The sequence below is a fragment of the Salvelinus fontinalis genome, chromosome 2, assembly GCF_029448725.1.
Source record: "Salvelinus fontinalis isolate EN_2023a chromosome 2, ASM2944872v1, whole genome shotgun sequence".
Taxonomy (NCBI): Eukaryota; Metazoa; Chordata; class Actinopteri; order Salmoniformes; family Salmonidae; genus Salvelinus; species Salvelinus fontinalis.
Window position 1 is genome coordinate 45,694,427 of NC_074666.1, and position 22,489 is coordinate 45,716,915.

The 22,489-nt window shown below is 43.2% G+C and overlaps 2 protein-coding genes across 2 annotated transcripts; one reads left to right on the top strand and one right to left on the bottom strand.

Moving 5' to 3' along the window:
- Nucleotides 1–1,105: 1,105 nt before the first annotated feature.
- On the top strand, nucleotides 1,106–17,964 carry LOC129819643 (calcium uptake protein 2, mitochondrial-like). Its single transcript, XM_055876075.1, has 12 exons — nucleotides 1,106–2,584; nucleotides 5,590–5,719; nucleotides 5,915–5,946; nucleotides 6,077–6,152; nucleotides 6,339–6,386; nucleotides 9,043–9,125; nucleotides 10,598–10,657; nucleotides 11,108–11,205; nucleotides 12,393–12,564; nucleotides 12,905–13,013; nucleotides 13,145–13,302; nucleotides 16,732–17,964. Exons 1-12 carry the CDS (start codon nucleotides 2,327–2,329, stop codon nucleotides 16,831–16,833), a joined length of 1,326 nt encoding a protein of 441 aa, XP_055732050.1. The 5' UTR covers nucleotides 1,106–2,326; the 3' UTR covers nucleotides 16,834–17,964.
- Nucleotides 17,965–18,059: 95 nt separating this feature from the next.
- LOC129819637 (interferon regulatory factor 2-binding protein 1-like) lies at nucleotides 18,060–21,039 on the bottom strand. The gene is made up of 2 exons (XM_055876061.1): nucleotides 19,012–21,039; nucleotides 18,060–18,908 (listed from the first exon to the last, which is right to left on the bottom strand). The coding sequence occupies exon 1, from the start codon at nucleotides 20,802–20,804 to the stop codon at nucleotides 19,023–19,025; it is 1,782 nt and encodes a 593-aa protein (XP_055732036.1). The 5' UTR covers nucleotides 20,805–21,039; the 3' UTR covers nucleotides 18,060–18,908; nucleotides 19,012–19,022.
- Nucleotides 21,040–22,489: the final 1,450 nt, after the last annotated feature.

Here is a 22,489-nt window from a genome sequence, read left to right on the forward strand (position 1 = left end):
TAATATCGCCTACTAACATAAATTTATTTTAACTAAATATGCAGGATAAAAAATATATACTTGTGTATTGATTTTAAGAAAAGCATTGATGTTTGTGGTTAGGCACGTTGGTGCAACGACAGTGCTTTTTCGCGAATGCGCTTGTTAAATCATCACCCGTTTGGCGAAGTAGGCTGTGATTCGATGATAAATTACCAGGCACCACATTGATTATTTGCAACGCAGGACAAGCTAGTTAAACTACTAATATCATCAACCATGTGTAGTTAACTAGTGATTATGTTAAGATTGATTGTTTTTTATAAGACAAGTTTAATGCTAGCTAGCAACTTACCTTGGCTCCTTGCTGCACTCGCATAATAGATGGTCAGCCTGCCACGCAGTCTTCACATGGACTGCAATGTAATTGCATAAAATGCAGATTACTGATTGTTATGAAAACTTGAAATCGGCCCTAATTAATCGGCAATCGGTCGACCTCTACTAAAGAGTAATACAAATTTGTGCTTCAGTAAGGTTGGCTTCTTAGCATTCATTGCCATGGTTAATAACTGTATTGCAGAAATGGAACGTAAATCCCAAAATATAGATGTTATGGTGGCAGCTGCAGAGAAGTACTGGTGTGGAAGGTTTTACTGCAGAAGAGTTACAGGGTGTGTTGAACGAGAGTCCCGTTCTCCCAGGCCAGCAGCCTGGCTAAGATCATTTAGGGTAAATTAAATAGCGGTATATAAGTGTGGGGTTAGTTGGTGGGGCAATTTTTTCCTTTCCCCCATCGTTTTTATGTTTGTATCACATAATGTAACGCGATCGGCCACACATTTCCGCACAGTAGGTGGCAGCATGCACAAACAAAATGTGTGAATGCCATGATACCAAAGAAGAGATTTGGACACGCAGACAGGAAGGTTGCATTTGCTGTTGGATTGTGATTGCCGGTTAACTGGCGTCCCTTGAGAGGGCAAGAACAAGATGTATGTCAGGAGAAGTGCAGTATTATCATAAGGGGATGTATACTTGGCATACAGAGGAGGAATGGAGGGATAAAGATAGGCAGAGAAGGTCGAAGAGAGAATGGGAGGAAGGGGTTAAAAATGGGGGGGGGGGGTGATTGCCGGATCTAAGACAGGAGGAGAAATGGAAGCGAATGATTGCGAAGTATCGGAGGTGGTAGATGTGGTTAAGTTTTCGGAGCCCGAGGTTTGCACCAAGGGTCAGGATAAAGATGTGTCTGAGACAGTAGGAGTAACATCTTTGGAAAAAGTGGACCTTTGCCTTTTGGCTGATCCATTTGTGGTTTCAGGCTGGGTGAAAACAGAGTTGGGTGCTGTGGAATCAGTGAAGGTAATCAGAAGTGGTCTTTTGATAATTGCGTGTTTCTGCTGGTCAGATGGAGCAGGCGCTCCACGTTAAACGAATGGGGACAAGAGAGGTGAATTGTTTTGCTCTCAAGGAAAGGGTGCCATTGAGAGGAGTGATTACTGGGGTAAATGTGAAAGTTGAGCAACTGAAGGTGAAGATTCCGGGTGTTTGCGATGCTCGTAGTTTGATGCGACGCAGACAGGGTGGCGTGAGTGGTGAAACAGAGGAGTTGTTGTCTGTCCTTTTGAGTTTTGATGTTCAGTCTTTGCCCAACGAAGTGATGTTACGATATGTACGTTATCCCGTATGAGCTTTTGTGCCGAATACATTATGTGGTTACAGGTGTCAACCGTATGTGCATGTGGCAGCAGTGTGTAGGAGGGAGGTTCCTAGGTGTGAGAAGTGTGCGTAAGGGCATGAGACAAAGGCATGTGTAGTATTGGGGAAAGTAGTGGTACGTGTTAATTGTAGGGATACCCATGGGGCTGGAGATCAGAAATGTCCACGAGAGAGGCAGGTTGAAGTTTCCAGGGTTAGAGTAGTGCAGAAGCTGTCTATGCTGAGGCAGTGAAGAGGGTAAAGGAAGATTGGTCAAGGGGGATCATGAGGAGTCGTGTGAGTTGTAGAGCTGTACCAGTGCAGAGGGATAGTCCAACAAGTGATATATGTTTCAGTAAGATTGGATTTTTATCATTTATAGCAATGGTTATCAACTGTACTGCAGGAATGGAACATAAGTCACAGAAAATTGAGGTGGTGGAGGCTGCTGCAGAGAGGTATTTGGGTGTGCAAGACTTGACGTCAGAAGAGTTACAGGGTGTGTTAAGTAGGACTAAATATATTTAAATAGTTTGAGGGGGGTGGAGGTTATTCTTTGTTTTTATATGGTATTTGTTTATTCTTTTTTATTCAAGCAAAGTATAAAGGAGTTATACTCCAGTCTAGTTGGTGGCGGTAATGCAACATGTATTGGATGCCAATCGCCATTAAACGTCATCGAAGAAGAAGGTACCTAAGAAGAAGTTTACGGAAAATGGCCAGCTTTGGTAGGGTTGCTGGAGTTTTGAGAAACTTTTGGAGGAGACCTTGGTCATACAGAACGCTGCATAGTGCCCTGGGACCTGGCATTTTGGGGTCTGTCGTTGGAAGCGGGCTGGTATATTATCACTTTCAGCCGAGCAAGAGGTTTTTGCCCTTCACCGTCCATGCCGAGGAGGAAAAGGTAACGTTAAAGTATCTTTGGTGAAGTGGCGCAGCTAGCTAGCTATCTGTAAAGTTAGCCACGAAGTTTGAGTTAACTAGCTATCCGAACATGCCAGGAATCTTGCTAAGTGCCTGGTGAGTCAGTATTTGTATGCTAAACTTTTCTACCAGGCATTATCACAACTGAATGTTAGTACAATGCTCAAGTAAACAGCCATATTAAGGACGATGCGCGGCGTCCTATATTACAGTAGGCCTATTAGTAAACAAGTAGCCTATTTAGCCATGGCTATGCGTACAATTAATACGGTAACGTTAGGTAGCTAGTTATCGCAATGTTGTTGTATTTTGTTGATCCAATCAACATTTTGAGAGTATTGTGGTGTATTCAGAACGGTGTTAAACGTTTAATTAGACGGAAACGACGCCGTTTTTTTTCATACTGAAAGCAGCCCTAATCAATATGGTGTGACCATCAAATAGCAAAACTTGTGGAGCACAGACATAGATCATAGCTGTGTTCGAATACCCATACTAACATACTGTATACTTAATGAGTATATAATACATACTATTAGTATACTGTAAACGAACAGTATCCTTCAGTTGAGCATACTAGCGCTTCGCCTGTCTACCGGAAGTTGATGCTGTTGCAATGCAACCTCTTGCTAGCCTAACAAATTAGTAGCTAAACATTTTACTACTTCGGGTGTGTTCTTAAATTCAATCTGGAGTGCCAGAGTGCGCTCTGGGCGTTGGTAAATTCAGAGCGTTGTCAGATTGTTCGTTTGTAAATTCATAGCGTTTTGCTCTGGGAACATTCAGAGTGCCCACTGGACGCTCTAGCCGAGGAGTAGGGTTTGAGCATTCTGACCTTGTTCTGACCTCTCATTTGTGTCTGGAAGTAGCTAGCTAACACCTCACTCTGACCATTTCACTCACCCTAGCAGAGCTGGTTAGGCAGTTTTCATGTTATCCAGACAGTTGGTGACAAACTGCTGCTGGCAACAATTTAATTAAGCTATTTTGCCAACATTTAACGACGCTGGCAAAATTCAACGTGTGTTGAGCGTTCGTAAATTCAGTTATTCTGCGCTACTCTGGTACACTCAAAGGAGAGTACTCTCGGACAACTCGGATAGCCTGAGCGAATTTATGAAAGCACCTGAATGTCCATTGAGAACGCACAGCTAATGACTGGAATAATCAAGTCAATAAACGTTGGTTAGATAGGATATTGTTAATATACTGGCAATTTTGATGTATTAGTAACCAACTAACGCCGTTAGAAAGCAGCTAGCTAAGATAGCATATCTTTATGCAACCTCTCCCTCAACGTGATCAAGACAAAGGAGATGATTGTGGACTACAGGAAAAATATGACCGAGCACACCCCCATTATCATCAACGGGCCTGCAGTGGAGCAGGTTGAGAGCTTCAAGTTCCTTGGTGTCCATATCACCAACAAACTAACATGGTCCAAGCACACCAAGACATTTGTGAAGAGGGGACGACAAAACCAACTAACCCTCAGGAGACTGAAAAGATTTGGCACGGGTCTTCAGATCATCAAAAGGTTCTTCAGCATCTCCATCGAGAGCATCCTGACTGGTGCATCACTACCTGGTATGGCAACTGCTCGGCCTCGGACCGAAAGGCACTAGAGGGTAGTGCTAACGGCCCAGTATATCACTGGGGCCAAGCTTCCTGCCATCCAGGACCTCTATACCAGGCGGTATCAGAGGAAGGCCCTAAAAATTGTCAAAGACTCCAGCCACCCTAGTTGTAGACTGTTCTCTCTGCTACCGCACGGCAAGTGGTACCGGAGCGCCAAGTCTAGGTCCAAGAGGCTTCTAAACAGCTTCTACCCCCAAGCCATAAGACTCCTGAATATCTAGTCAAATGGCTACCCAGACTGTTTGCATTGTCCCCCACCCCCCTCTTTACACTACTGCTACTCTCTTGTCTTCTATGCAGAGTCACTTTAATAACTCTACCTACATGTACATACTACCTCAACTAACCGGTGCCCCCGCACATTGACTCTGTATTGGTACCCCCCTGTATATAGTTTCACTATTGTTATTTTACTGCTGCTCTTTAATTACTTGTTACTTTTATCTCTTATCCATATTTTTTTGAAACTGCATTGTTGGTTAGGGGCTCATAAGTAAGCATTTCACTGTAAGGTATACATACACCTGTTGTATTCGGCGCATGTCACTAATACAATTTGATTTACAGCAGTATGTAACCGGTATGTGGTTCGTAAGGGTAGCGTAGCTAACGAATTGTCAGCCAACATAACTGTAAGGTAACTTATTCGAAAAGTAACGTTCATTACTTTATTACATTGCACAACATTTGTCAATTAGTAAAGCAATACATTTGTATCCGCTCTCGTTAGACTTTGGCTGCATAAGTCACGCCCATTTCCAGAAGAATTGCATTATGGACCCTAAATCACAGCAAGTGTCCACTGTTTGTATACTTCCTATTTTGGCGAATGTAGTACGACATCCGGAAACTTTTGGCATACTAACTATATCCATACTATGACCAAAAAGTATACACTACATTTACGTCACAGATAGCATGGTTAGTATGAGTATTCAAACACAGTTCATATATAAAGAACACACAAAACAATATCGCCCTCTGAGCCACCGTAATCATCATGCCATTCATGTGCAACGTTAAATAAAACGGAAACGGTGCCGATCTGAACGACCAGTTGAATAACGGTGTGATTGTGGTGACCGAGAGGGAGAGGCCTATGGGATAATATTTTCTATGTAAAGGGAAATTGTGCAATCAGTAGATACATTGATAGAAATAAGCAAGCAAATAAAATGTATCCATTAGCTAATTGCTGTTTGCATGAAAGTAAGTCTGAGCCAAAATAGTTGGTCAGGAGTACTGACCATTCTATTTCCATTATCTTATCCAATTTTCAGCTTTGCACTGCCCCTTAATTTAGACTTTGTCCTCCTTTTAGTGCTAATTCTTCATTCGGTATTATAGGTGCTTCCAGTATACCAGATGTCTGCCAGACGGATGCGCTTCAACCAGTTTGCCTCAATGATGTATGATGAGGAGCTCTACATGACACCAAGGGATTTCCTCTTCTCAATCATGCTGGAGAATGTTGACCGTAAGTACAGTAGTATCAAATGACAGTGTCCATGTTGTAAAATGGCCTACGTGCTTGAAAAGGGATACTGCATGATGTAATGAATGTAATTGTTTGACATATGGCTTCATTGGCTAGATACAAGCTCCATCTGGGTAAGTGTATTACATTTTGTTCCAAGCAAGAACTGCTCTTTTCTTTTCCTTCTGCTTGTAGGGAAATTGCAAAATAAAGCTCTAACCAAAAAGGTGAGTGTTGGGATCGAGTTAACTCATTGTCAGAACTTGTTTTGAATTTACTATAGTCTTACCAACATGAGCATTACAGCACAAGATTACTTTTTGTTGTTTCTCTTTGCGTAATTGATGATACTTGCAGGAGGTGGATAAGATGCTGGATGCTGCCTCACGGGCCAAGGCAGGCAACAGTCTGTTCAGAAACTTTGGAGACAATGGTACGTTTTCATGCCATGGTCAATCAACCTCACTGGTGCTACGTGCTTTATCAAAGTTAAAAGATGCTGGCTAGTTATACTTCAGGCAGGAAATATGTATGTAATGTTGGAGTCAATCTAAACGGGTTAAATGAACACTCACTGAAATGTTTGTGTGATACAGATGGCATGTTTTGTGTCTTGCAGGTCTGATATCCTACACAGAGTACCTGTTCCTGTTGACTATTCTGACCAGTAAGTTATAGACTCAGCATGACATACAGTAGAAACAGCCCCCCCTTTCAATGACATGCATTGGAACCTGCATCCTTTCATGCTTACACAGCACATCTTACTTCATCTGGGTGGTGTCGATTAGCAAAATGTGTGTTTATTGGACAAGTTTAGTCGATATCAATTGGCTAGCTAGTTAGAGGTATCTACTCAGTTGCGCTCTGCCCGACTGCTGTAGTTGCTGTGGAGGAGGTCAAAGGGTTTGAGTGTAGCCTAGTGTCATTCAATCGGTGACATCACCTGCTCAAGGGCCGCGGCTTCTTCATGGGCGACAGATGTCGATGTGTTCAGAGGGTCCCTGGTTTGAGTCCAGGTTGGGGCAGGGAGAAGAACAGAAGCAACACTGTTACACAAGGACAGATGATACCTTCCCGTTTCAGAACGTTTTCTACCGTTGGGTGCCTAATGAACACGGCCCTGGTTTAGCACAGATGTAGCATATAGACGTGCAAACATAATGAATGTGTGGCAACATCTTTGTACAGGAGCTGGCTCATTTATGAATTGCTGAGTTTCCGTTGCTCATGATATTTTCAGGCCCCTCATCTTATTGTCTGCACAATAGGTTAACTTAATTTGACGTAGCCTAATCTAATGTACTACCTATCATGTTTAGGATAGTACATTGTGTAGCCTGTTACTGTAACACATTGTGAAAATAATAAGATTATGTATGCATTACTTGAATTTGTGGGATTTTCTATGCCCTCAGGGTTAGTGCAGTGACTGAAAAGCTGGCTAAAACTTATGTGTGGCTGGACTGACAACCTGGGTGGTGGTTTTCAGTAGGCACAAAATGAAAAATAACATCTTCAAACAGTCCAATAGTATTTTTTTCTCATACTTAGATACTGAACACACAGCTCATGTGGTAGTGTTTTGGTGGTACTGTTTTGGTGACTTAACTTTCTCATTCAAAATGTTGCCCAGTCACCAACAATGTTGTGCTAGAATCATTATTTCAGAAGACCCTGCTGTTTAGCGCTCATCTTGTCGCTGCTTTGTTAGGTCCAAGCAGAACCTACAGTTGAAGTTGGAAGTTTACATACACCTTAGCCAAATACATTTAAACTCAGTTTTTCACAATTCCTGACATTTAGTAAAAATTACCTGTCTTATGTCAGTTAGATCACCATTTTATTTTAAGAATGTGAAATGTCAGAATAATAGAGAGAAGGCTTTCAGCTTTTATTTATTTCATCACATTCCCAGTGGGTCAGAAGTTTTCATGCACTCAATTAGTATTTGGAAGCATTGCCTTTTTAAATTGTTTAACTTGGGTCAAATGTCTCGGGTAGGCTTCCACAAGCTTCCCACAATATGTTGGATGAATTTTGGCCCATTCCTCCTGACAGAGCTGGTGTAACGGTGTCAGGTTTGTAAGCCTCCTTACTCGCACACACTTTTTCAGTTCTGCCCACACATTTTCTATAGGATTGAGGTCAGGGCTTTGTGATGGCCACTCCAATACTTTGACTTTGTTGTCCTTAAGCCATTTTGCCACAACTTTGGAAGTATGCTTGGGGTCATTGTCCATTTGGAAGACCCATTTGCGACCAAGCTTTAACTTCCAGACTGATGTCTTGAGATGTTGCTTCAATATGTCCACATCATTTTCCTACCTCATGATGCCATCTATTTTGTGAAGTGCACCAGTTCCTCCTGCAGCAAAGCACCCCCACAACATGATGCTGCCACCCTCGTGCTTCACGGTTGGGATGGTGTTCTTCGGCTTGCAAGCTTCCCCCTTTTTCCACCAAACATAACGATGGCCATTATGGCCAAACAGTTCTATTTTTGTTTCATAAGACCAGTGAATATTTCTCCAGAAAGTATGATCTTTGTCCCCATGTGCAGTTGCAAACCGTAGTCTGGCTTATGGCGGTTTTGGAGCAGTGGCTTCTTCCTTGCTGAGCAGCCTTTCAAGTAATGTCGATATAGGACTCGTTTTACTGTGAATATAAATACTTTTGTACCTGTTTCCTCCAGCTTCTTCACAAGGTCCTTTGCTGTTGTTCTGGGATTGATTTGCACATTTCTCACCAAAATACGTTCATCTCTAGGGGACAACGCGTCTCCTTCCTGAGCGGTATGGCGGCTGCGTGGTCCCGTTGTGTTTATACTTGCGTAATATTGTTTGTACAGATGAACGTGGTACTTTTTTCTTTTGATTTTCCCATGATGTCAAGCAAAGAGGCACTGAGTTTGAAGGTAGGCCTTGAAATACATCCACAGGTACATCTCCAATTAACTCAAATGATGTCAATTAGCCTATCAGAAGCTTCTAAAGCCATAACATAATTTTCTGGAATTTTCCAAGCTGTTTAAAGGCCAGTCAACTTAGTGTATGTAAACTTGTGACCCACTGGAATTATGATACAGTGAATTCTAAGTGAAATAATCTCTGTAAACAATTGTTGGAAAAATGACTTGTGTCATGCACAAAGTAGATGTCCTAACCAACTTGCCAAAACTATAGGGTGTTAACAAGACATTTGTGGAGTGGTTGAAAAACAAGTTTTAATGACTCAACCTAAGTGTATGTAAACTTCCAACTTCAACTGCAGATAAGCCTGTGATGTTATTTTCTAATAGAAAATGCATTGTGTAATTTCAGAGCCACACACAGGATTTCATATAGCTTTCAAAATGCTTGATATTGATGGCAATGAGCATGTGGACAGAAAGGAGTTTCTCAAGGTATGCTTTATAATCTGTATTATATAATGTTCCTCACATTTTTGTTTTTTACTCTCTGATGAAAACCTTGTAACTGCATTTGTGGCCATTTTTTATTTATTTTTTATTAATTGAAAGCAGTAATTCCCCTCAATGTACTCTGAACATTTCGTGACTCTAGGACCAAGAAAATGTATTCAAAATAGCTTCTGAAGCTTCATAATTGTATGTTCGTTAATGCGGAAAATGTGTTAATATTTTTGAATTTACTGAAACATTTGTGGTTTGGAGATGAGGTTTTCATCAGACAGCGATGATATGCTTCTCAAGGAGTTGATGGATTTGTATTTTCATGTTGCATATAGTAATCTGTATTCAGTCTGATTGTATATGAAATTATATAGTCATGTATATCTATATCAAGTATCCACACTGTTAAATTCCAAAATATTACCAGCCCTTACATGGACGTTGCCCAGTTGGAGGTTTTAAAATAAATGCTCCTACAAGTGAGTACTTTACTCTTGATACTAACTCAGTCACATGTTGTATGGCCAGTACTTCAAGTCTGGACCAGTTTCTCCCAGTTTTTGCCAAAAGGTACCTAAAGGACTCTGACTCTCTGTGTAGATTGATGAGGGGAAAAATCAATTTAATCCATTTTAGAATAAGGCTGTAACGTAACAAAATGTGGAAAAAGTCAAGTGGTCTGAATACTTTCCGAATGCATTGTATGTTACAGAATCTAGCTTGTTAACATACTGTATTTGCCAGTTGGCTTTAGCACAATGCAATATGCATACATTGCTACAAAAATGCATGTGACTGACACAGTTTTGTACCAAACCAATGAAAAGTTGATTCCCTAATTTTGAACAGAGCCTGGTGTGGACATTCAGCAACACTGGGAACCACAGGGTTTAGATAACGTTAAGATACCTCTGTTGTGTGTTCCTACTGGGAATATTGGGTCCAAAACGTCTTACACGTAAGCATGTTATGCACCTGACAAAGTAGAGCGAGGAGCTGCATGGATAATCATTCAGCGTGTTTGAGGGGATCAGTTTGAGCAAGGCAGGCAAGTGATCGCTTTGGTCACATCATGAGTAGCATTTGGGATGCAAGATGATTTGTAGATCAGTAGTTCTATGCGGTCCAACTGCTGTTCTGTCGATTTCAAACACACACTGTTTGCTGTTTCAAACTGGCTCCAGTTTTAATATTAGTGAGGCATTGTGGGTAGTAAACCTTTTTTGACTAATGAAAAATTCTCTTATTGCTGACATTTATTGGATAATCCAGATGAGTAAGAGGTATGTATGTGTTATTAGTGGGTTTATAACTGAATTAGTTGTTTCCTGAATTTTTAGACTAAGCTAGCTAAGAAATGCTCTCACTTGTAGTACATGTTTTTAGCTTAATCTTTTGTAGTTTAGTATCTGCGTTTATTATAATACAAGGAATAATTGTTGCTGCTTTGTTTTATGATGAAGCTCAAGAAAATCATTGGGAAAAGAAAAGATAAAGTGCCCATGGAAGGTGCCACAGACGTGGTGAGTCAACACTCTAAACCTTTTTAAGACTGAACTCCTTAGTCATTTATGTGACTTGTTGAAAAGTTTTCAAAATACTTGATATGGGCAGCAGGTAGCCTAGGGGTTAGAGCGTTGGGCCAGTAACAAAGGTTGACAAGGTAAAAATCTGTTGTTCTGCCCCTGTACAAGGCAGTTAACTGTTAACTGTTCCTCAGTAGGCCGTCATTGTAAATAAGAATTTGTTCTTAACTGACTTGCCTAGTTGAATAAAGTTTATTTTTATTATTTTAAATTACATGTGGAAATGCACATTGAAAGCACTAAGCCTTGCCAACTGTCATTGTACGGTGACGTAAACCATTGTGTACCGGCTGGGAAACTGATTGTGTTTACTCGTATTTCAAGCGTGATGGGGCTTGCAGTAATAACAAAGGCGGGAAGTGTTGACACTTGATGTCATCTTCACAGAAACCAGTCGTAGAGGGGGATGGTGTGAACACTACACTGCAGGCATTCTTCTTTGGCAGGAATGGCAAAAACAAGCTTCAGTACAATGTATTCTGCAGGTAAAATACACTACATGACCAAAAGTATGTGGACACATGTTCGTCGAACATCTCATTCCAAAATCATAGGCGTTAATATGGAGTTGTTCCCCCCTTTACTGCTTTAACAGCCTCAACTCTTCTGGGAAGGCTTTTCACTAGATATTGGAATATTGCTGCGGGGACTTGCTTCTATTCAGCCACAAGCATTAGTGAGGTTGGACGATTAAGCCTGGCTTGCAGTCGGTGTTCCAATTCATCCCAAAGGTCTTTGATGGGGTTGAGGTTAGGGCTCTGTACAGGCCAGTCAAGTTCTTCCACACCAATCTTGACAAACCATTTCTGTATGACCTTGCTTTGTGCACAGGGGGCATTGTCATGCTGAAACAGGAAAAGGCCTTACCAAAACTGTTGCCTCAAAGTTGGAAGCACATAATCGTCTGTAATGTAAATGTATGCTGTAGTTCCAGTGAAGGGAAATCTTAACGCTAAGAGGCCTAGCCCGAACCATGAAAAACAGCCCTCATTGGTTAATAGTGATTCATCATCATTCATCGCAATGTTTCCACTGCTCCAGAGTAGAATGGCAAGCTTTACAACACTCCAGCCGACGCTTGGCATTGCGCATGGGGATCTTAGGTTTGTGTGCAGCTGCTCGGCCATGGAAACCTATTTCATTCAGCTCCCGATGAACAGATCTTGTGCTGTAAACATTGCTTCCAGAGGAAGTTAAACTCCGTAGTGAGGGTTGCAATCGAGGACAGACAATTTTTTACGCACTTCAGCACTCGGCGGTCCAGTTCTGTGAGCTTGTGTGGCTAACCACTTTGCAGCTGAGCCGTTGTTGCTCCTAGACATTGCAACTTGACAATAACAATGTTTGTCTATGGAGATTGCATGGCTGTGTGCTTGATTTTATACATCTTTCAGCAATGGGTGTGTTTGAAATAGCAGAATCCACTTCTTTGAATGGGTGTCCACATACTTTTATATATATAGGTGTACCTAATCCTAGTAAAATCATGTTTTCTCATACGCACTGAATACTTCTTGTTGCTCAAGGATCAGTGTTGCCTGTTAGATCATAATATAGTTACAAGGACAGGGAGACCTGATCCTAGATCAGCATTCCTACTCTGAGACACTGAGTACGGGCCCAGAACCGACCTAGTCACATTCAGTGTCTTTACTCTGGATGTCTCCTCTAGGTTCATGGAGGACCTGCAGGCGGAGGTGCAGGAGATGGAGTTCCTGCAGTTTTCCAAGGGCATGGACACCATGCGGCGGGAGGACTTTGCAGAGTGGCTACTGCACTACACCAACGAGGAAGCCAACGAGGCCTACTGGGAGAACATGAGGAAGAGGATCCCCGCTGGCCAGGTAAAAAGGAATGTGGCCCTGTTCCAATGCTTTGAAAAATCCACCCTTCCTTCCTTGGTCACCACAGATGATTAGGGGTTGTGAAAGCAAGGTTGTGAATTGCCACCCAATTATTTTCCCCAATCCAACCAATTCTGATGTGGTGTCACTTTAATGAAGAAAGGATGCATTTTCTATTCAAACAGGGCCAGGGATAATAGGAAGTCAGGTCAATGTACCTTCAGGTTTAAGAAGTTGTGAAATATAGCACATTTTGTGGGGGGGGGTGGTGTGTGTGTGTGTGTCTCAAGGGTTGACTTCTCAGTGTACAACTTGGACATTTGTCCCTCTTCTTTTGTAGAGCATCACATTTGATGAGTTCAAAGCGTTTTGCCTATTCACCAACAACCTGGAGGACTTTGCCTTCTCTGTGAAAATGATAAGTGAAGCCAACCGACCTATTGGAATGGGTAATTTTTCATGTCTACCTTGTTTTAAGTAGGAAGGGCATTTTGTATGACAGTTTCTGATTCGACACAGGCAAATCACTTCAACCAAAGACATTATCCTGATAATTTGACTCTCTTTTGATACTCCACAGTCCAATTTAAGCGAGCTGTGAAGATCGCCACGGGGCACGACCTCTCGGAGAACGTGCTGGACACTGTGTTCAAGATCTTTGACCTGGACGGCGATAACTGCCTGAGCCACAAGGAGTTTATCGGAGTGATGGAGGACCGAGTACTACGTGGCTTGAAGGTAAAGGGGGTATTTACCAGTTGGCAATCACATTAAAAAGTATGTCAAGGCGTTATTTGATCTTGAGATCCGTGCTTCACTCAAACTTTCATGCAAGTCTCCAATTTACTTGTTAATAATCATTGTGTTGTGAGTTGCAGTCTCTGTATGAATTGTGCTATACAAGTTAAGTTTCAGCCGAGGCTACACAATCTAATCGAACTGCCCCGCCCCCTAGGGCACCTTTTCCAGTGTACTAAATAACCTTTTAAACGTTCCACGATGTGTTACTTTACGCACTTTTTGGGGGGAGAAAACCTCACGCTGATCATGTTGTCAAAATTTTTCAGAATGTTAATCTCAGAAGTGAGGATTAGGAAAGGGAGGAAGCAGCGGAGGTTGCATAACATTTTTTGGGGGGTTGTTTAGTCCACATAAAAAGGTGTCCTGGTGATCAATTCACGCAGCCACTCTGTAAAGTTTATTAACATTATTATTATTATTAGAGGTTGACCGATTATGATTTTTCAATGCCGATTATTGGAGGACCAAAAAAGCCGATACCGATTAATCGGCTGCTTTTTAAAATATATATTTGTAATCTTAACAATTACAACTACTCAATGAACACTTTTATTTTAACTTAATACACCGCTCAAAAAAATAAAGGAAACACTAAAATAACACATCCTAGATCTGAATGAATGAAATATTCTTATTAAATACTTTTTTCTTTACATAGTTGAATGTGCTGACAACAAAATCACACACAAATTATCAATGGAAATCAAATTTATCAACCCATGGAGGTCTGGATTTGGAGTCGCACTCAAAATTAAAGTGGAAAACCACACTACAGGCTGATCCAACTTTGATGTAATGTCCTTAAAACAAGTCAAAATGAGGCTCAGTAGTGTGTGTGTGGCCTCCACGTGCCTGTATGACCTCCCTACAATGCCTGGGCATGCTCCTGATGAGGTTGCGGATGGTCTCCTGAGGGATCTCCTCCCAGACCTGGACTAAAGCATCCGCCAACTCCTGGACAGTCTGTGGTGCAACGTGGCGTTGGTGGATGGAGCGAGACATGATGTCCCAGATGTGCTCAATTGGATTCAGGTCTGGGGAACGGGCGGGCCAGTCCATAGCATCAATCCCTTCCTCTTGCAGGAACTGCTGACACACTCCAGCCACATGAGGTCTAGCATTGTCTTGCATTAGGAGGAACCCAGGGCCAACCGCACCAGCATATGGTCTCACAAGGGGTCTGAGGATCTCATTTCGGTACCTAATGGCAGTCAGGCTACCTCTGGCGAGCACATGGAGGGCTGTGCGGCCCCCCAAAGAAATGCCACCCCACACCATGACTGACCGACCGCCACACCGGTCATGCTGGAGGATGTTGCAGGCAGCAGAACGTTCTCCACGGTGTCTCCAGACTCTGTCACGTCTGTCACATGTGCTCGGTGTGAACCTGCTTTCATCTGTGAAGAGCACAGGGCGCCAGTGGCGAATTTGCCGATCTTGATGTTCTCTGGCAAATGCCAAACGTCCTGCACGGTGTTGGGCTGTAAGCACAACCCCCACCTGTGGACGTCGGGCCCTCATACCACCCTCATGGAGTCTGTTTCTGACCGTTTGAGCAGACACATGCACATTTGTGGCCTGCTGGAGGTCATTTTGCAGGGCTCTGGCAGTGCTCCTCCTGCTCCTCCTTGCACAAAGGCGTAGGTAGCGGTCCTGCTGCTGGGTTGTTGCCCTCCTACGGCCTCCTCCATGTCTCCTGATGTACTGGCCTGTCTCCTGGTAGCGCCTCCATGCTCTGGACACTACGCTGACAGACACAGCAAACCTTCTTGCCACAGCTCGCATTGATGTGCCATCCTGGATGAGCTGCGCTACCTGAGCCACTTGTGTGGGTTGTAGACTCCGTCTCATGCTACCACTAGAGTGAAAGCACCGCCAGCATTCAAAAGTGACCAAAACATCAGCCAGGAAGCATAGGAACTGAGAAGTGGTCTGTGGTCACCACCTGCAGAAGCACTCCTTTATTGGGGGTGTCTTACTAATTGCCTAATTTCCACCTGTTGTCTATTCCATTTGCACAACAGCATGTGAAATGTATTGTCAATCAGTGTTGCTTCCTAAGTGGACAGTTTGATTTCACAGAAGTGTGATTTGACTTGGAGTTACATTGTGTTGTTTAAGTGTTCCCTTTATTTTTTTGAGCAGTGTATAATACATAAATAAAATCAATTTAGTCTCAAATAAATAATGAAACATGTTCAATTTGGTTTTAAATAATGCCAAAACACAGTGTTGGAGAAGAAAGTAAAAGTGCAATATGTGCCATGTAAAAAAGATAACGTTTAAGTTCCTTGCTCAGAACATGAGAACATATGAAAGCTGGTGGTTCAATATTCCCAGTTTAGAAGTTTTAGGTTGTAGTTGTTATTATAGGAATTTTGATGCGTCGACTATTTCTCTCTACCATTTTGTATTTCATATACCTTTGACTAATGGATGTTCTTATAGGCACTTTAGTATTGCTAGGCTAATCTCGGGAGTTGATAGGCTTGAAGTCATAAACAGCGCTTTGCTTCAAGCATTGCTACTGCTGCTTGAAGCAAAGAGAAAGCTGCTGGCAATTTTCTTTTTTGATTTCACCTTTATTTAACCAGGTAGGCTAGTTAAGAACAAGTTCTCATTTACAACTGCGACCTGGCCAAGATTAAGCAAAGCAGTGTGACACAGACAATAACACAGTTACACATTGAGTAAACAGTAAACAAACCAATAACACAAGAAACAAGTTAATGACACAGTAGGGAAAAAAAGAATGTCTATATACAGTGTGTGCAAAAGGCATGAGGAAGTAGGCAATAAATAGGCCATAGGAGTGAAATAATTACAATTTAGCAGATTAACACTGGAGTGATAAATGAGCAGATGATGATGTGCAAGTAGAGATACTTACAGTAAAGTGTTGTATGAATGAATGCTTATGAGCCTGCTGCTAACTACCACGGCTCAGTCAGACTGCTCTATCAAATCATAGACTTAATTATAATATAATAAACACAGAAATACGAGCCTTTGGTCATTAATATGGTCAAATCCGTAAACTATCATTTAGAAAACAAAACGTTTATTCTTTCAGTGAAATACGGAACCGTTCCGTATTTTATCGAACGGGTGGCAACCCCAAGTCTAAATATTGCTGTTACATTGCACAACCTTCAATATTATGTACAATTCCTACATTAGTTCGCAACGAGCCAGGCGGCCAAAACTGTTGCATATACCCTGACTCTGCTTGCACTGAACGCAAGAGTAGTGACACAATTTCCCTCGTTAATATTGCCTGCTAACATGAATTTATTTGAACTAAATATGCAGGTTTTAAAAAATCGGTCGACCTCTAATTATTATGTGATGTTTGTATTTCCCCAGGTGCAGCCCCAGCGTGGCATCATAGATTATTGGAAGTGTGTGAAGAGGGAGACACTGAAAGGGGCCCAAGAGGCCCTCCGGGACACAGGAAGCCCTTTCTGAGGGGTCACGTTGTTGGATCAAGAAGCTCCTTGCGAGGTTTCACTGGGTGACTCCAATGAAAAGCATTGATGGCTGACCATCAAGTTGCTTATTATCACTTGATATTTGTCAATGAAATATAAACATGGTCCTCATGAACCAGATCAATAAGGGGTGATACCAAATTCTATATTTTTCAGGCTTCCTTTTTGTTTGTGAAAATGTTATTACAATATACATAATCTATGGGTGTTTTGTTTACAATATTTTCTAATTAGGCTTGGGCGATATACCGGGGTATTGCCGAATACCGACTATATGATTTTCAATACCGTGCTACGCCACTACTTATAGTTAGCTATAAGTTAAGTGTAACTATAAGAAATCGAAGATATCAAATTATATCCAGCGTAGGGCTCCAGCTATGCATTTGGTTTGCTAGTGAAGTGGCTAGATGTCATGATCAAGCTTCTTGGTTACAGCAGAGACATTCAATCCCCTCCTGGATCAAGATCCCTAGTGCCTAAATTGTTTTGTGTCAAAAAAAGTATTAATCTTTTGGGCGCCACTTGTGTGAACATTTAGCAATACTGTATACTTCGGTATGGTACAGAAACGGTATGAAAATTAAATACCGCCCAATTCTAATCCTGGAAATTGGTTGTGACGCTTGGTACCAGTCTATGCATACGAGGAATGTGAAATGTGAGCTCGTTTGACATTTATTGAATGTCTGTCACCTTTTTATACCCTATTTCGCTGCTCAAATACATTGTTTACAGTTAGAGGTGGTTTACTGTGGTATCATTGGAATTTTATTAAGTTTTAAAATGCTGAATCATGGGAAAAGATTTTAAATATGTGCCTGTCTTCAAATGTCTATGTGCTGTAATATATTGGCACCTTTTCACAATTCACTTAAATACATTGTAATTTAGGACTTGTTGTTCACATGTATTTGAGATTTTTCAAAGTCAAATGGCCTGGACTAAATTATTCAAAATTCTAATTAAATTGGTTGGAATCAGGTTATTCTCATTAACGGTGTAATTTCAACAGTGTAAAAATAGCGTTTTGAACTTTCCTCCTTAGGAAAGTGCCAATGAGTGCAACTGTACCTTTTTCTAAGATGAATTAAATGTTTGAAAAATGCTGCACTTCTCCTGATATGTGTATGTGCCATACAGAAACATAGGAATTGAATTGCACTAGCAAAAAGGGAGCAAGACAAAAAATCCACAAGAGCATTGACTATTCTGGAATTTATTAGAGTTGACCCCATATTAAGATCACATTTGAGTATGTTGTTAAACCATTGAAGCGTGTGTGTATACACACACAGGGATTTCAAAAAAAGTTAGACAAACAACCAGCTTACTTCTGTGGTAGATTAAGAAACAGAGTTATCAGTGAGTACAGCATACAAAGCTACAGTCAAATTAGAGCACAAAGCCATCTTTGGTCTTATTACTTACTATAAACGCATACATAAATTTGTATCAAAAATAGAAATTACAGTCATTTAAAGTAAATTCACATTTCTGACATACAATATGTAATAAAGGAGCATACATTGAAGAGACTTGATTAAAATGTTTAAACCTTGGTTTTGCCATTGTTTTAAAAATCTATTTGTCCTGTCCAAATAATTGCCTGCTTCTGGCTACCCATGGACTTTCAATATTGGTATCGTTCACATATGACACAGTATGCAACTAAATTGTTTTATATAGAAACACGTTGAGAGATTGTCATATTAAAGAACAGACCTGTGCTTTCAATCCTGGGCTTTTAAAACAAGGCCTCGTGAATAGCCTCTGCTTCTTCATTGGACATGGAGAATGACTTGTGATTTTCTCTAGTTTAACTATTACTAACAGATGAGCCCAGCTTGGACAGACAAATGGCCCTTTTGGACAGATGGTTCTGGTGCCCTCCTAACTTGTTTAAAAAGGTGGTTCTATTGCCTCCTGGGTTGCGTGGTGATTCGGTTATTTCTTGCTGCACCTCTGCGGTGCACGTGATGAACTGCAGCCAATCTGAACTTCCGGGTGAGATAAATAGATCAGGGAAGAGCTTTCAAAGTGTTTGATCCGCTGTTGAGAAAGAAGACAATTACAACATTTATTAGAAACAGATAAAACTACTGCTCGAATAGATTATGAAAAAAATAAAAGATGGATGTCATGGGCCTTTCACCTTGATTGGGGTCAGGGGTCGTTCTCCTTCTTCACCGTCACGTCGCCGTCTCCGGCCAGGATGGTGGAGATCTCTCCCTGCATGAAAGCCCAGGGCACGGTGGATCCGGCCAGGGGACAACGCTCGCCGCTGGGGCAGTATACCTCTCCTCCAGGGCCCTGACTGCGGATGGAGCCACGCGTGCATGGGAAGCAGAACTTGTGGTGCGGGACAGAAGGACACTGGACAAAGTGAGTGTCTTCCAGGCGCTCTCGGCAGAGGGTGCAGCAAAGCAGGGCGCCGCTCCCGGAATCCCCAGCGCTGGTAGTGCTCGCCCCCCCTTGGGCACCCTGGCCCATATCTGCCTGGGAGACTGCGGTGGAGGCAGAGGAGGGACTGCTGCTGGTTGGGCGGCCAGCTGCGGAGGAATGGGCTGAGGACATGCCGGGGCCGTCTCGGGACATCTGGCTTGAGCTTAGGCTGTCGGCCACTCCCATGAGCGCTGAGATGGGCGAGGGCTGGCTGTGTGAGCGGGGAAGGCCGTCCTGGGGGTTGGCCATGCCTGAGCCTAGGGGCTCCATGCCTGGATAGGCACCTCGAGACCAGGGCTCTCTGGCTGAGTGATCCCCCATGGGTCTTCCATCACTCTCTCCGTTTTCAGAGCTCGGTGATGCTTTGCGTCGCCGTGCAGCACCCTTGGTAGGTGCAGAGCGGCCGGCGGGCGCCATGGGCATGCCGGCATCCGTGTACGGCTGTGGGAGGATCTCGGGCATCGGTGGCTCCTTAAACGAGCGTACACCGTCACTAAGGAGCTCCGTGAGCGCACGCCAGTCCCCGGCACCCTGCCGCCTCTCATATTCCACGTAACGCAGCCCAGAGTTCACCGCTTTGCCCGCGTCTTTGTTTGAGTCACGAAACATCTGCCTGACAAGCTCCGGGATGCCAGAGAAGACTATTCCAGAGCCGCTGGGGTATTCCACAAACACCTTCAGCTCAAACTCAGGCCCGGTCCCGGCTTCGAAAGCGAGAATGCGCCCCACCAGGTTGTGGTCTTTCCTGAAGCGCACACTGAAGGGGGCACAGCCACAGAGGGTCACCAGGACATCTCGTACCGCTCTGGGCCGGTTGGGCCAGCCCTCTGCCCGGCTCCTGGCGCTCTCTGCCAGCTCAGCCATGACCTCACCATTCCTCCAGCCTGCCTCCAGACCCACAAGAGTGGAGGCACCAGCCCCCAGCGACATGGCTGACATTACCTGGCGCCTTCCATCACCACCCATTATATGGCCAGAGGAACCAGCCATCTGCTGGCCCCCAGCTCTGGTGCCTGAAACGGGGGCCAACAAGCCGTGAGGGGCCCCCACTAACCCCTGGGCTATCAAAGCATGAGGTATGGTCCCATGTAGAGCAGGTGCGGCCCCAGCCATAGCCCTTCTAGTGTTGGGGCTCTGTCTGCTCCCCTCTGACATACTCACATCTTCAGCTCTGTGCAGACCATTGGGGAGGCGGGGGGAAACGCCATACTCTCCCCTCCCCCTTTCTAAACGTTCTGCATGCTGCCTCCCTCCTTCCATCTGTCCACTTGAGCTGGGTTTGCCTTGCTGAGGGCCCGGGGACCTTCCGTCCAAAACACCGTGGCTGCTCTTCAACTGCCTGGCCGTCTCAATTAGGAGCTCGATTCTGTCCGCCCCGTCGTAGTTCACGCATCCCCTGCAAACAGCTTCGCTGAATTCCCAGAGCATGGCCCAGGGCATCTTGGGCAGATCGCAGAGGTAGCACCATTGCCGTCTAGAGGATGCCTGCGAGGCGGAGGACATGTTGTTTACAGGCCCTCACACAAACTTTCTTGAGCGGCCAACGCGTTTGTCTTTGCTTTTAGCGACTTCGTCAATATTCAGTCACGTCGAGAAACATGTCCTGATTTTATTGTAAAATATGAAACTATGCTCAAAAAGCTCTTGTTGATTGCTGCTTTTAAAAGTTAGCTACGTTTTCCTTTTCTGGCTGCCAGTGTCGGTCTGTCTGGGCGGAAGTAAAATGTGTTTACGACACCGGATATACGCGCCTACGCTGCATTGCGGTTGCATTCTGGGAGCTGTAGTTTAAGTCTGAACATCTCTCCTCGATAGCTGGCCAGCTCACACTCATTCAACATTTTAAGAAAAATGTATTAGCTAACGAACTACGTGATTAATGCAATGTTCTGTGCCCAGTGCTTCTACGCATGATACCAACACGACAAAAGAGGGAACTAGCTCATTATTGGCTAGCTTGAACGTGTGACCGATTGAGTGCTCGTGTGGTAGCCAAGGCTAGAGAAGTAAAAGGTTGCGTTCGAGCAGATCACTTTGTCAAGACCTTGACCATCGTTGTTTGCCGCCTTCAAAGTATATTGCATTGAGCAAATGCATGAACTTGACAAAAATCAGGTGATCAAAGTTCATGAAATTTTGACTGCAGTGAGTTTCTGCAGTTGCTCTTCGCCAACTTCATCCTGCAGCCATCACCTGCATTGTGGATGGCTGATCCAACCCCAGAAAAAATAAATGTTTTAAAACTAATTTCCTGCAATTCTCCATATTTTCACATGGCTTAGGCCCTTGATCACTCAATATTCGACAACTTGGTTTGAAGTACCTTTGAGATTATTTGAACATGACATTTAGAGTAAGCAAACTGGGGGACATTGAATAACTTTTTGGGGTGAAAGAAAATGCTAATATTATTGGTTGGTGGCAGTTGCTAACCATATTATGGATTTCAGTCTCTCCTTGTCCATAGCAAACAAACATGTAAATATGTAATTCATTTAGGCCATAGAAAATCCTGCCAAAAGTTTACTCTCCAAGAGGGTTGGCCACCCCTGATCTATGTTTCCCAAATACCGGGGTTTGAATATGTTCATGTGACGTTCTACAAATTACTCCACATTCAAGAAAACTGTAATGAACATCATCAAATCAAGTTTATTTTATATAGCCCTTCGTACATCAGCTAATATTTCGAAGTGCTGTACAGAAACCCAGCCTAAAACCCCAAACAGCAAGCAATGCAGGTGTAGAAGCACGGTGGCTAGGAAAAACTCCCTAGAAAGGCCAAAACCTAGGAAGAACTCTAGAGAGGAACCAGGCTATGAGGGGTGGCAAGTCCTCTTCTGGCTGTGCCGGGTGGAGATTATAACAGAACATGGCCAAGATGTTCAAAATGTTCATAAATGACAAGCATGGTCAAATAATCAGGAATAAATGTCAGTTGGCTTTTCATAGCCGATCATTAAGAGTTGAAAACAGCAGGTCTGGGACAGGTAGCACGTCCGGTGGACAGGTCAGGGTTCCATAACCACAGGCAGAACAGTTGAAACTGGAACAGCAGCAAGGCCAGGTGGACTGGGGACAGCAAGGAGTCATCAAGCCCGGTAGTCCTGAAGCATTGGTCCTAGGGCTCAGGTCCTCCGAGAGAGAGAAAGAAAGAGAGAAGGAGAGAATTAGAGAGAGCATACTTA